Source organism: Schistocerca gregaria, chromosome 3, assembly GCF_023897955.1.
Source record: "Schistocerca gregaria isolate iqSchGreg1 chromosome 3, iqSchGreg1.2, whole genome shotgun sequence".
Taxonomy (NCBI): Eukaryota; Metazoa; Arthropoda; class Insecta; order Orthoptera; family Acrididae; genus Schistocerca; species Schistocerca gregaria.
The window spans coordinates 662,934,736-662,950,061 of NC_064922.1; the positions used below are offsets into that span (position 1 = coordinate 662,934,736).

A 15,326-nucleotide genomic window follows, 5' to 3' on the forward strand; every position below is an offset into this window, starting at 1 on the left:
CGAAACTTTTTCTCGACACCTGGCAGAATATCCAAAGAGATTCTGGTCGTATGTGAAGTATGTTAGCGGCAAGAAACAATCAATGCCTTGTCTGCGCGACAGCAGTGGAGATACTATTGAAGACTGCTGCCAAAGCAGAGTTACTAAACACAGCCTTCCGACATGCCTTCACAAAAGACGATGAAGTAAATATTCTTGGAGTAGTGAAGCAACTTAAATCACTTAATAGAAGTAAGTCTTCTGGTCCAGACAGTATACCAATTAGGTTCCTTTCAGAGCACGCTGATGCATTAGCTCCATACTTAACAATCATATACAACCGTTCGCTTGACAAAAAGATCCGTACCCAAAGACTGGAAAGTTGCACAGGTCACACCAATATTCAAGAAAGGTAGTAGGAGTAATTCACTAAATTACAGGCCCATATTGTTAATGTCTATATGCAGCAGGATTTTAGAACATATATTGTGTTCGAACATTATGAATTACCTCGAAGAAAATGGTCTATTGACACACAGTCAACAGGGGTTTAGAAAACATCGTTCCTGTGAAACACAACTAGCTCTTTATTCACATGAAGTGTTGAGTGCTATTGACAAGGGATTTCAGATCGATTCCGTATTTCTGGATTTCCAGAAGGTTTTTGACACTGTATCACACAAGCGGCTCATAGTGGAATTGCGTGCTTATGGGATATCATCTCAGTTATGTGACTAGATTTGTGATTTCCTGTCAGAGAGGTCACAGTTCATAGTAATTGATGGAAAGTCATCGAGTAAAACAGGAGTGATTTCTGGTGTTCCCCAAGGTAGTGTTATAGGCCCCTTGCTGTTCCTTATCTATATAAACGATACGGGAGACAATCTGAGCAGCCATCTTTGGTTGTTTGCAGATGACGCTGTCATTTATCAACTAATAAAGTCATCAGAAGATAAAAAAAAACCTGCAAAACGATTTAGAAAAGATAGCTGAATGGTCCGAAAAGTGGCAGTTGACCCTAAACAACAAAAAATGTGAGGTCATCCACATGAGTACTAAAAGGAACTTGTTAAACTTCAGTTACATGATAAATCAGTCTAATCTAAAAGCTGTAAATTCGACTAAATACCTAGGTATTACAATTACGAAAAACTTAAATTGGAAGGAACACATACAAAATGTTGTGAGGAAGGCTAACTAAAGACTGCGTTTTATTGACAGGACCCTTAGAAAATGTAACAGACCTACTAAAGAGACTGCCTACACTACGCTTGTCCGTTCTCTTTTAGAATACTGCTGCGCGGTGTGGGGTCCCTACCAGATAGGACTGACGGAGTACATCGAAAAAGTTCAAAGGCAGCATGTTTTGTATTATCGCAAAACATGTGAGAGTGTCACAGAAATGATACAGGATTTAGGCTAGAAATCATTAAAAGAAAGGTCTTTTTTCGTTGTGACAGAATCTTATCACGAAATTCGAATTACCAACTTCCTCCTCTGAATGCAAAAATATTTTTTTGACACCGACCCCCATAGGGAGGAATGATCACCATGATAAAATTATGGAAATACCAGCTCATACAGAAAGATATAAGTGTTCATTCTCTCTGAATGCTACACGAAATTGGAATAATAGAGAATTGTGAAGGTGGTTCGATGAAACCTCTGCCAGGCACTTTAATGTGTTTTTCAGAGTATCCATGTAGATGTAGATGAATTCAATAGTGGTCTAGTCACCTGATGCCACTTGAGTAACAAAACTATCAGGGAGTTTCAACCCTTCTAAAGATGCCGAACATATGCTAATACAATTTTAATATGGATGCATGAAGTAACAACCATAGCCAAATCAAGAACAGGTAAACCTCAGGTACTAATGGACAGGACAATTGAGCATTGAAGAGAATGGTTATTTAAAAATAAAAAATAAAACAAAAAGGAAGAAGAAGAAAAAAGTGTAAGAAATACGTGGAAGGAATCACCCGTGAGTTCCAAAGTGCTACAAGCTGTTCAGCTAGCATAGCACATGGTAGTGTGTATGGAGTTAAAAGAATGTGATACTGTGCTCGAGCTCCCCATTGCCACACATTTCTGTAGTCACTGCTAAGCGACACTCAAGGTGGTGTAAAGAGCGATGCCACCACAGTGGATGAATAGAAATGAGTGACTTGGAGTGATCAATCACGCTATAACCGGCGGCAATCCGATGGAAGGGACTGGATTGGTCAATGTCCGGAGAACATTACTGGCCGTCATGTGTACTGCCAACAGTGAATTACAGAGGAAGATTGGGTCTAACATCCTGTCAACATCGAAGTTATTAGTGACGGAGCACAAGCTCAGATTATGTCAAGGAAGGGGAAGGAAACTGGTTGTGCCCTCTCAAAGGAACCATCCAGGGATTTGCCTGGAGCAATTGAGGGAAATTATGGAAAATGTAACGCTGGCTGGCTGGACACGGGTTTGATCCGTCACCCTCCTGATGCGTGTCCACTGCGCCATCTCGCTCGGTATTTGCGGAGGAGGTAGTGTTATGGTATGGGGCTGTTTTCCATTATTAGGGTGTGGACCTTTTACTGTGGTTAAGAAAATATTAAATGTGGAAGGATATTAATACATTTTAAAGACTGGGTACTGCACACAGCAAAGGAACAGTTCAGAGACTGACTGATTGTATCAGCGTGACAATGGACTCTGTCTTAAAGCAGCATCTGTGACATAATGTTTCCTGAACAATAACGTTCCTGAAATGGGCTGGCATGCCCAGAGTCCCAATGCAAACCCTTTGGGATGCGTTAAAGCACTCCAGACCCAGTGTCCCAACATCACTACCTTGTCTGTTTTTGGATCTTGAGAAACAGTGGACTGCCATTCACCAACAGATATTCACACACCTCACAATTTATCCCCAGTAGAATTCAAGCCACCACAAAGGCAAAGCTTGGACATGCCCCATATTAATGTCCACTAACAGGTGATGAGATAGTTTTAATAAGATAGTGGACAAATGGTATTTGGTTTATGGTGTTGTTTTGCTGTCATAAACTATAAGAACCTTACAATGCAAATGAAGAGACTAAATGTGAATGCCGTGAGTATGACAAAACAAAAAGCCTGGTAGAGGTCATGGAGTGACAGCTGCCGAGTAATTGTCTCAAGAGATTGAAACAGAGTGACAAAATTAGGAATATTTGTAAGCACGTCGATGCCTCTTTGAAGCTCCTACACTATCTTGCTTCCACAGGAAATGGTAAAATGTTCTCTAAAGAATTTTGATGAGAGTGTGAGGGATTTCTGGACAACAATCGTCAAATGGCACGGCTCAGTTGTCAAGCACCTGACTGACTATTTGTCGGCTTGGGTTCAATTCCTGTACTGCTACAGTCCTCACCCCCCCCCCCCCCTCCCCCAACCGCCCTCCTTTCTTTTAATTCTTCACTATATTAAACTATTAATTACAGAATTTAAATGTATTTAAGGGTTTCAGTTTATATACATAAAAGAAATATATTCATTATGATGACACCACCTGTGAAATAATACCTTTTTGGTCACTTTACAGGCTTAGAGCAGTTCTGCCCAGTGTACTAGGTTGTTCAAAGGTAAAATAACTTTCGTAATTCTGGATACAGTAATGTGTTGAAGTATATATTTCTGCAAGTATCTATGGGCTCGACAGGGAAAGATAATGATGTTAGGGTTCTTGCAAAGACTATGTAATGCGGTAAGAAAAGAGAGAGGGGGAAGGAAGGAGGGTGGGAGGGCGGGGCGAAGTGGAGCAATCATTCAATCACTTCACAAAAGAACAAAAAAACAGCTTAAAACTATTGGCACAATGAACCTCACAAAGCAAAAGACATAAAGCTTTATTTTTAAATATCTTATAACAAAGAGATGGACTGTACAACAAAGACTTTATCAGTAATTTGTGGCCACTATACATAAAAATCTTTAAATTATGGTAAACATTATGTTCATAATACAAAAATAATACAATTTCTATCTGCTCATCATAAAAAATGCAAAAGTTAACATTTAATGCCTGTGTTGGTCTCTCTTCTCTTGTTCTGCATCTAGATGGGATGGATATTGTGTGAGGTCCAATGTTAGCACTTTGCTGACGAGACACTCTCCTGCCTGTGTACATATAAACAAAAGGCAAATTTAAGCATCAGTGTCATTAACTTCAGTTTTTCAGTTGGTAAAAAATACTAAAGACCATTCAGGATAATAGAAGCATAAAGTATAAATAAGAATGAGTACCATTCTGTTGTTGAACATGAACAAGATTATATTGTATTTTAAGGAAATTTTTATTGCATTCTGGTATTCAACAAAAAGGCTTTATGAAGTGTAAAGTAACTACTTATTGTTTACGAATACAAGAAACCAAATTAATAATTTGTATGGAAATTTTCTAAACTATTAAAAAATGTTCTTTTTTATCAATCTTTCAATAATAATGTACAAGGAAACATGGATATACAGTACTAGAGATATATGCCATACAAGACTAACACATAAAGCTGTGGATGAGTTGCTTTAAATTACATTACTGAACTCTGCCACCAGTGGAATGGCAATTTATCTTCAAACTGATGTCTGCCTTCAATATTTGCATGCATTAAACCGTCAACTATGTTAATATTACATTGTATGTGTATAAACTATGAGTATCACACACTCCCTCAAAAAAGAATTCAAAGATTGACTCATCAAACATACAAAACGGAATGATTGCCTTTCCCGCTAAAGGAAACAGTGAATGGGTGTAGAAATTTTGTGACATAAAATCCTGAAATAAGTGTGAACGTATCACGCTAAAATTTCTGCTCCCTTTATGGCGTGTATAGTGAGTAAACGTGTATATGATGTTATTCTGCATACTCATGTTTCACTTATGCGTTGAAGATACTTGGCTCTGCTTGGCTTTGTGCACATTTCGTTTGAGGTATCAGTTGGGTGACGAGCCAAAGTTGTGATGTCAGAGTAAGTGCAGAGAGACCTCATCGTCAACCATAGCTCCAAGGGATACACCAGACAGAAGATTCCTTGAACGCTAACGAACAATGCTGAAGAAGAGGACGTTGAGCTGGGATGTATATTTTAACCTATCTCTTGTCTGAGATCTTTAGATGGACCTTGCTCATGATGGCATTGTAAGAGGCATCATCCGCTGTGAGACTGAGACTGAAAATAAAGTAATTTGCTAACAAGAACTCCAGCCTACGGACTTAAGTAGAATGGGTAAATAACTGCTGTGTGGTGTACTACAGTTTAAGTACTGTACAGGAGAATTGCATAATCATCACAATGACATATGCGATTTCAGTCTTTCTTTCTTGGCGTATTTCACTGATGAATTCTTCTCGGGTTATCAGCCGAGTGGTGGCGTTATCTTGTTGCAACGTTTCAATGAGTGACAAGATGACGCCACCACTCGGCTGATAATCTGAGAAGAATTCATCAGTGGAATACGCCAAGAAAGGCTGAAATCGCATGTCATTGTGATGATTATGCAATTCTCCTGTACAGAACTTGAACCGTAGTATACCACAAAGTTTCGTACCCATCAGATGATGGGTACGAAACTCATTGAAACGTTGCGACAAGATGACGCCACCACTCGGCTGAGAACCCGAGAATTCATCATCACAGTGACAGTATAACTAACAAATTCATGCAGCATATTCCCAAAACAGTACTTACAAATGAATATCAAAATGTACCTTAAACAAGTAGAATAATTCCTGCTTGAAACACCGCTCCAAAACTATGACCGTATCAGAAGTAAATCACCACAGGTTAGTGATCTGCTACTCATGGGAGCTCTATTTTCAGCTTCGCTGAACAGGTGCGCATTGGCATCTCCTATCAAGAACAGCTGACAATGAACACTTTCAATTATTCTTTGAAGAATGAAATTCTGCTAGTGGCACCATTAGGGTTTGCAAATTGCTTTCACACTTGAAACCACTCAGATGATCTTGATAAACCTTGTTATACATCCATCTTCACTGTTTATGTACACACACTTACTATCTGGGGATAGACAATATTCCTTCACTTTATAACCTGGTTATGCATCCATCTTTACAGTTCATGGATGTGTGGGTATACAATATTCTCCAGTTTAACAATATATGCCTATAGTTCAAAATACACAAAACTTACAATAAAATAACTTCTTTGGCCCCTTACTTCACAAACTATGCACAACTTAGTATTTCAGTGACTATCTGGGTCTTTACACTTATTCTAAGCATGCTTCACGAGGCATGTGTCAGTACACTGAAGACAATTTAGGCAATATGGCTCCCAAAATCACTGGCAACTGTCTAGAACTTTACAGAGGTGTTCCAAACCCATTTAACTGTTGTCCGAGATAGAAACTTCTCAGCATATCAGCAGGTTTTCAATTTTTAGGCTTTACGGTAGAGACTTCACAGACACTTAAGGAAAAAAAAAAAAAAAGGTAAAATTACAAAGAAAGAGAATGGTTGGCCAGGAGGCAAGATTCGAGTACTGTCAGTAGACATATCTGAAAGAGAAAATGCTTTTGTTAGGTTTCAGAACTCTTTAATTCCTTCCTTGGGAAATAAAGATGGATAACTTTGGAAAGGATGGAAATAAGACACAGGACACTGAGGCCCCAGTTTCTGAGAACCTACCTGTTGCAAGGACATGAGGATACGAAGATCAACTGATCTGTATCTGAAAGCATAACAATAACCTTCAATGTGTCAAACACTACACTATTTATAATTATCTGTCTGCTATCAAACTGCAAGGGCAACTGTGTTGCTCAACATTACAAACACTTTCATTTGTGAGCTCTGAAGTTTCTAACATTACTGCTTATATAAAAATTGCTGCTGGAAATAACTTACATCTGGACATATCCCTATAAGAGCATCTGCATGGCTATAAAATTCTTCTTTTAGGGAAATAACTATTGTTTGCAGAGAAGATGTTTTATCTCTGATATAACTTGCCACTTTCCCAATGTTTGTGTTATCAAGTGCAGCATCAATTTCATCCAGCACAAAAAATGGTGACGGCTGGTAACTGCAAATGAAATGTATTTTGGAACATAATCCTCAGGGATTGAATTATCAGTGACAAAAAGAAGAAAAATACCATTGTTTAAGAGACACTTGTCTTTTGTTAACTACAATACACACCAACCTGTGTATTGCAAATAGCAGAGCTAAAGCCGCAACAGTTTTCTCTCCTCCTGAAAGATTTGACATTGGCTGGAAGCGCTTTCCAGGTGCTACACAATTGTAATTAATCCCATCAAGATAAGGCTCCTCAGGATTCTCTGGACCAAGAAACGCTTGAGCTGACTGATTCTTGGCAAGAGACTGTTGGGAAGGAGAAAAAAAATCATTAAATTACACACAAGAAAATGACAGCATGCAAGGTGTACTTATCAAGACTTTAATCTTTGGCCCAAAAACAAGAACACTTTGTGTACAGGAATTACAAGCACTTTACAGGAATTTGTTTCTAACTCTAGTGATGTTAAGAATGAATGGATGATTCCATGAATCTGCTAAAGATTTGCCATAAAAATATGAAACACACTAACAATATTTGTGACAGAAGAGGGGTGGTTGTTATAAGCTGCCAAAAACATGCAGCCCTATGCTAGATTAACAAACATTCCTCTTCTTTAACAAACATTGATAGTATTAATTTTTAACTAATGTTTCCAGTATAATTTCTTTCACTTAAATCAAATAAAGACAGAAATTTGCCCTGACAGCCAGGCAGCAGTGAACATACAGTACTGAAGAAAAAAAAAGAGAAAATTGCTGTCTTTTTGTATGATAGGTTCCTTTCACCCAGCAAAAGGGAGGAAAGAGTTTAAAGAAATGTGGCTATTTAGATAAAACAAAAAAGCCATTGGGAACCCCACGAAAGGCCCTGAAACATGTTGTACTAGAGTGGACTGTTGGCAGCCCTTGACTGGTAAGCACAATCTATCTGAACAGAATTTTATTTCAGACAAGTTTTTGTTATTTTTGTGTAATTTGTTCTATCTTTGGTATATTACTGCTATTATTTGTGCTGTTACAGAAAACAAGATATAGGCCACAATACAACACTGATTTAAAAAATCTTTTATTGTTCTGTCAACAGTGATACTGTTTTAAAATGACTGACAGTTAAAAATGGATATGTCATGGTATATATCGAAACAATCAGCGACCAGTGGCTGACTATTTCCATATATATAATTACAGTTGCTGAAGATGGATAAAATAATAAAATATTTATGCACTTCACTTTCCTTCCCTGGTGTTAGGATTTAGTGTGTTACAGATTAAAGCTTATTTTTAAACTTTAAATAGCACAAAAATCAAAGCAAATTGTAAGCCAAGGCATGAATAACTGCCCTCTTTGTATCGTACTACACCAGGATGCATACATAAAAGTCAGCAGAAAAGCTAACACCAGATGCTGGTACACCCATCACATTGTCATTAACATAGCAAAATCTTGTAACTTGAAAACTGCCAATTTTGAGTTACATGTTTCTACAAGTTAAGAAATGTGTTGTGCGTAAGGTGAGAAGCCCTGTACCTAAATTCAGGTATGCTTAGCTCATCTATCGTAGAGTATTAAAACCTTGCATCTTGTAACATTCAAATCTTAAGGCACAAAACTCATATTTCAGAAGAATTTTATGCTTGGATATTTACCACAGTCCTTTCACTGTTGTGCCAATTTAACAATTATTTAAAGCTTGTTGGTGATATTTATAAAATTCTTTGTGCAATTTAGCAGAGTTATAGTGGAATGATTAACGTGCAATAGTTATTAATTGCTCGTGTGGTTAGTTTATGTGTGCAGAAGGTTACATATACTATCCAAAAATGGTAAGTACACAAATACTGAAACATGCTAATTTCATCAACAGACCAATCCAAATGTAGAGCTCTTATAAAACAAAATTCACCAGCAAGAATAAGGTTAGCTTAGATCGAATTGTGTGATCCTTTCACCAAACACATAACTTTCATTTTATTGATACTTTTCTGTGTACATAGAGAGTAATATCATGCTATAGGCCATAATAATTAACAGAGCCACTCAGAAATACATAGTATATAAACTTAACACAATCAGTGAATTTTATGGAGGTTTCTCTTGATACAGCAAGGGACTCAAATGCAAGTAAATAATTACAAATCAAAGGGAAGTAGACTCCTGCTCAGAAGTTTCAAGTGTACTGCCAGCACCGTTCTCACCAGCAAATGAACCTTTAGTGACTGGTAACTTAAATGTAACAATGGAAAGTCCTGGTTGGAATATCAACAATTACGAAAAGGACAGACTGCTACTTACTGTAAAGGTGACATGCTGAGATGCAGACATGCACAATGAAAAGGCTGTGACACACTAAGCTTTCAGTCAAACCTTCTTGAGAAACAAAAAGAAAACACACCTCATCCAACATGACTACCACCCTGGGCGCTTTAGCCGGACTGCCGAACAGCCCCACTAAAACAGCTGGAGATAGCAGTCGTGAGCATCTGCTTGGGTAAATGTGTGTGCATTTTCCTTTCTTCAATGAAGAAGACTTTGTAGTGTGTAACAGTCTCTTCATTGTGCCTATTTGCAAGTTAAATGTAAGTAACTCAGAATGCAGTGATGTCATATCTGACATATTTTTCTGCTCAGAAGTTCTAAGTGTACCACACGCACTAATCTCCCCAGCGAACAAATCTTCAGTATCTACTAACAGAAATGTACTTAATTCAGAGATGGGCGAAATGATATTTGGAGAAGAACATGGCAGAGCCCTGAAAGATCTAAGTTGAAATAAGGCCCAAGGAGTAGACAATATTCCGTCATAACTACTGACAGCCTTGGAAGAGTCAGCCATGACAAAACTCTTCTATCTCATGTGCAAGATGCACGAGATAGACAGAATACTCTCATACTTTTAGAAGAATGTAATAATTACAGTTCCAAAGGAAGCAGTTGCTGAGAGGTGTGAAAATTACCCAGACTATCATTTTTATTGTAAGCCATGGTTGCAAAATATTAACACAAATTCTACACAGAAGAAGAATGGAAAAACTGGAAGATGCCAATTTTGAGGAAGATCAATTTGGATTCTGAAGCAATGCGGCAACATGTGAATCACTACTGACCCTGACTTATCTTTGGCAATAGACTAAGGAAAGATAAACTGGCATTTGTAGATTTGGAGAAAGCAAGCTTTTGACAATGTCGACTGTAATGCTTGTTTTGAAATTCTGAAAATAGCAGGGGTAAAATACAGGAACCTAAAGGCTTTGTACAACTTGTACAGAAAGCAGATGACAGCTACAAGAGTCAGGGACATGATAGGGAAGCAGTCATTGAAGAAGCGAGTGAGTCAGGGTTGTAGCCTTTCTGTTATGTTATTCAAGCTGTACATTGAACAAGCAGTAAAGGAAACCAAAGAAAAATCTGGAGGATGTATTTAAGTTCAGGAGGAATTTTTTTTTAGGTTTGCCAATGACATAATTCTGTCAGAGGCAGCAAAGGACTTGGAAGAGCAGTTGAAAGGAATGGACAGTGTCTTGAAGAGCAGATATAAGATGAACATCAACAAAAGCCAAACAAGGATAATGGGATGTAGTTGAATTAAATCAGGTGATGCTAAGGGAATCGGATTAGAAAGCGAGACACTGAAAGTAATAGATGAGTTTTGCTATTTGGGCAGCAAAATACGTTATGATGGCTGAAGTAGAGAGGATACAAAATGTACATTGGCAATGGCAAAAAAAGCATTTCTGAAGAAGAGAAATTTGTTAACATCGAATATAGATGTAAGTGTTAGGAAGTCTTTTCTGAAGGTATTTGTCAAGAGTGTGGAAGTGAAACATGGATGATAAACAGTTTACACCAAAAGAGAATACAAGCTTACGAAATGTGGAGCTACAAAAGAATGTTGAAGATTAGTAGATCACATAATCAATGAGGTAGTACTGAGTAGAACTAGGGTAAAAAAGAAATTTTGTGGCTAAACCTGACTAGAAGAAAGGATCAGGTGGTAGGTCGCATCCTAAGACATCAAGGGGTCACCAATTTAATATTGGAGGTAGCAATTGTAGAGGGTGACCAAGACATGAATATGGCAAGTAGATTCAGAAGAATGTAGGTTGTAGTAGCTATTCAGAGATGAGGAGTAGCCCAGAGAGTTGCATCAAATCAGTCTTTGGAATGAAGACTGTAACATCAAAGTAATTCAGAAGGCAGTGATTTCATAGATTTGGGTACAAGTTATCAGCCTACTAATGCAGAGGAATCTGAAGGCTCAGAAGCAGATGCTCTGAACCCTACAAGAAAACAGGAAGAAGGATCATCTCAAAATGCGCAAAAAAGAATAGCACATAAGGCAGCAGACAACAGAAAAAAAATGAAAATTTACAGTCAGCTGTGGCTGGTGAAAATGGAATGGTATTAGGTAATCAGAAGCAAAGGTAAAGCCAGGTTGAACAAATAAATGCCCTGAATAATGCTGTGAAGTCAGAAACGTAAAGAAAATCCTCCTGTATATATAAGAAATGAAGCTAAAACTGTAGAATGAAAGGCAAAGAATATACAAGTACTGTGGGTAAGAAATACAAATAAATAACAAGAGAATGTAGGAAAATGTGTTCATAATGCTCACTGAAATCAACATGTTCTTCCACATTTGATTAAAGAACCATATATAGTCAAATATTTAATACATTCTGTCAAATATGACCATGGAACAATGGAAAGTGTATGTTGCTACCCTAAGTTCATAGGGAAAAAAAGGGAAAGGAGGGCAATCAAGAAGGAAATATCTTCTTCAGTAAAATTTTAAAGTACAAGATGATGTGTTACCCGTGTGAAACGAAATGCTCGTTTCAACATTAGGAATTTGTGAATGGTCAACCAGCAGCTGGGTTAAACAGAGTAAAGAGGATAATTATTTCAAAACAGGAGGGGAACAGAAATGTACTGAAGGAAAATGTTCATAAATTTTTAGATAAAATTACCGAACTGCCATACAATCATTGCTGAGCCCCTACTTCCAAGCTTTGTTTGGAGACATATTTTTGTCATTTAGTGAATTGTGCAGAGTGTTCAAAAGAGACTGTATTAGCAGTAATGTCAAGCCAATTGCTGGAAAACATTTTTTTGAAAAAGAAATAACATTGCTTTATTTCATCTAAAAAAAGATGATCTCTCTTCCCCCCCCCCCCCCCCCCTTTTCCCATAATATTACACTCTGTCAGTGCAATGCTAACTACATGAACAAAGAAAGGGCAAGGCAGAAGCCAAAAGATAAAAAGGGGGCAGCTGCAGGGAAATAATGTGTATCTACCACGGATGTGCAACACTGCAGTTACTGCTTGCATCCCAGGCCAGTCGTCTCTAAAGTTGGTACATCACAATTTCACTACCTACAATTTAGTGGTATGTTATATTTGGACTTAAGGATGACAAGTGCTATACGCTAATGTAATTGAAACTCTCACTACACTTTTTTTAGACAGAAATAAAGAGTCTATAACAAAACTAAAATATATTATAGTGAATGGTGGTGTGCTGAGAACCAAAATGTTGTTCTCTGAAATTTGCTACAACAGGACAGCAAGTAAATGTAATAATATGCAATCCATAATTGAATACAGAAAGAGAAACAGGGTGATCTATTCTACAGCTAATTATGCTGATGTGATATACGTAGAAATATGTGGCAAACAGGGAAAGTACAAAGCACAGTACATATTACATGACTTTTTTGAAGACTTCTATAGAACTCTGTATAGTAAATCAATTTGTTTAGGGAAGAAAGCAGAAGACTCATGTGTTACTTATAAACCAGTTCTAAGATAATAATTCACTGGTGTGTATTGAACATAAAGTGGATTTGAAATTACTTTCTAGATACCCTCAACACAGTCAATATAAATATTAAAAAAATATGTATACTTGACTAGCTGCAATTTCAGTACAAAAACATCATGTGTCTAAAATCCAAGAGATTATCAGCCTATTCTATGAAGCTCATCTTTACAAATAAGTTCAAACAAATTGAGGGAAATCACAAAGGATTTTAATTCAAATTAAATTTGTTTTGCGTTTAAATGCTCAGTTTCGTTAGTAACATTTAAAACTATTTGAATGCAAAAACTATTAACTTCTTGTGTGTTAACAATATTTTACTACAAAACCTCTTGTCTTATGAAATATGGTCATTAGCACCACTGAACTGCTGAATAATATGTGCAGCAAATATTGTTACTTAAGTCTATGACTCAATCTCTCTTTCAGAGTTGTTAACTTGTATCAAATAAAAACTGTATTATAAAGGTTTTTTTTTCTTTCTTTCATGTAAAATGCATATTTTTGAGATACGAAGTTTTGCTGTCTTGATGACAATATGCTCGTATTCAGAAGATGTCATATTACTGTGTAAGATCACATAATCAAATCTTATGGCATTGATGTTAAAACAACCCTATACATATACTGAATCTGAAAATGAATAACTGATTGAAGAAGATGGTTTTCATGATTATTGTAGAAATATTTTTTACAGTGGAAAGGAGGATTAATATGGCTACTCTGCCGCCTACCATTCAAACAAATATTTAGATGAACTGAAAACAAATATTCTGTAGCACCTGTACAGTTCCAAGGAATCTACCAGATCAAGACAAGGCAGCATCTCCAAAATGAAGTGTAACTATTGCATATGCCAATAAGATTTGTGGGCATGTTTCACTTGTAGTAATGATCACATCCTCTGTTTTTACTTTAGAAGTTTGTAAGCTGAAGCACGGGAGGATTAGGGACTGAGGGAAGTGGGGGGAAGGGGGGGGGGGGGGGGAGGACTAAATTGCCTATGACTTGGCCCAGTTGAACTTTCATCTTTCTTCCCTGGATGAACAGATCACCAAATTCGAAATGAACTTACCTTATAGATGTTATCAATTTCATTAGCTACATGTTCAAAGCAGTTCATGAAGCGATCATGCCGTTCCTTTTTGACGCGTTCAAACTTCTGTTTTGCTTTAAAAGCATGCCTCCTTGAGTTTTCAAACTCCTCATTTGTTTCATGGAGTTTTTCTCTTGCCATTTCCAATTTCTGCATAGCCTGTAATAATAATAATAATAAAACCTATACATGCAAGAGAGGAAGGAAATACAAAATACTGATGCTAGTCAAAATACGAGGGGAATGATTCAGATACGTCAGAAAGGAGAGGAAAGGTTCATGTCATAGCTAATATAACAATCCCGTAACATTGATTTATGTTCTCAATCATCATCTTTAATAACTAAATGCATATGATCCCATGGGCATGGGAATCTGATTTGAAAGTAACATTTCAAACAGTTTTGGGGATAAAGAGAAAGTGGAAGGACACACAGTAAAGTGTGTTACGTTTAATGTTCGTGAAGAAACATAATATATTAATAGAATCTGGAAAGTTAGCTCGCCATTCTCAAAGGACAAAAAAATTGACGTTTATACACTCAAAAGGCAATGGTAGTTAAAACATTTAAACAGTATAACGGTTGAAATAAGTGTGAGGATCCGTTGTACTATATCTTTCTTACATTAGTGGGTATTGCTAGAAAGCAATAATACATAAATGAGTGGCACAAAGAGCAGCAGGCCAGTCCTCTCCAACTCATGACTTAGAAGCAACAAACACATTACCGGTAGCTGGTGGCCATAGCTACGCCACTACTGGCGTTTGCTGCATTTGAAGAGTCATTGGAGGTCTGGGAATTCTACCTTCATCATTTTGAATTCCAGTATTTTGCTTATAACATTTTGTGTAGGCACAGCAAAGCCCTATCTATGTTTTTCTCATACAGTAGTTGTTTATATGAACAAAGTGGTGCAGAAACTAAAATCACTCTTGGACCCTTGTGAATTTTCTTTCAACAATCTCTGTGCTCTGTTACAATCAGCAGACGCATCTTCTTGTGGCTAGGTTCCAGCTTAATCAGTGTCAAACAATACAAACAGTCATATGCAGCTTAGGATGCTGTCTTGCTGGGGCCCACACTCAAATGCAATTTCATGTCTCAGAACTATTAAATCTCATATGTGGAATTCACCACTGCAGGATGTGACTGTGCACCTTATCCCTGACAGGAATGTTGCCATAAAAGCTTTAGCTAAATCTCATCCTAGTCTTGGTGAAGTAATTATCTGCTAATCTTTCAAGGTTGCTTTGGAAGCTTAGTACGTTTCTACAAACGACCCTCAGGTTTCCCAAGTTCTTACAGTTGGAGTCATGAACAGCGAAGGTAACAAGGTTAGATTCATTCACCGCACCTGTTGTCAC

General features: G+C 37.3%; 1 protein-coding gene across 2 annotated transcripts in view; it reads right to left on the bottom strand.

Annotated features, from left to right (window-relative positions):
- Nucleotides 1-3,828: 3,828 nt before the first annotated feature.
- Nucleotides 3,829-15,326, bottom strand: part of LOC126356368 (structural maintenance of chromosomes protein 1A) — a 179,295-nt gene continuing 167,797 nt past the window's right edge. For both annotated transcript variants that reach the window (XM_050007357.1, XM_050007356.1), the window contains exons 21-24: nt 13,940-14,119; nt 7,168-7,346; nt 6,870-7,047; nt 3,829-4,116 (exon numbers count right to left, since the gene is read on the bottom strand). In XM_050007357.1, the coding sequence (XP_049863314.1) occupies nt 4,015-4,116; nt 6,870-7,047; nt 7,168-7,346; nt 13,940-14,119 (639 nt within the window). In that variant the 3' untranslated portion in view covers nt 3,829-4,014. The remainder of the gene's footprint in view (nt 4,117-6,869; nt 7,048-7,167; nt 7,347-13,939; nt 14,120-15,326) is intronic.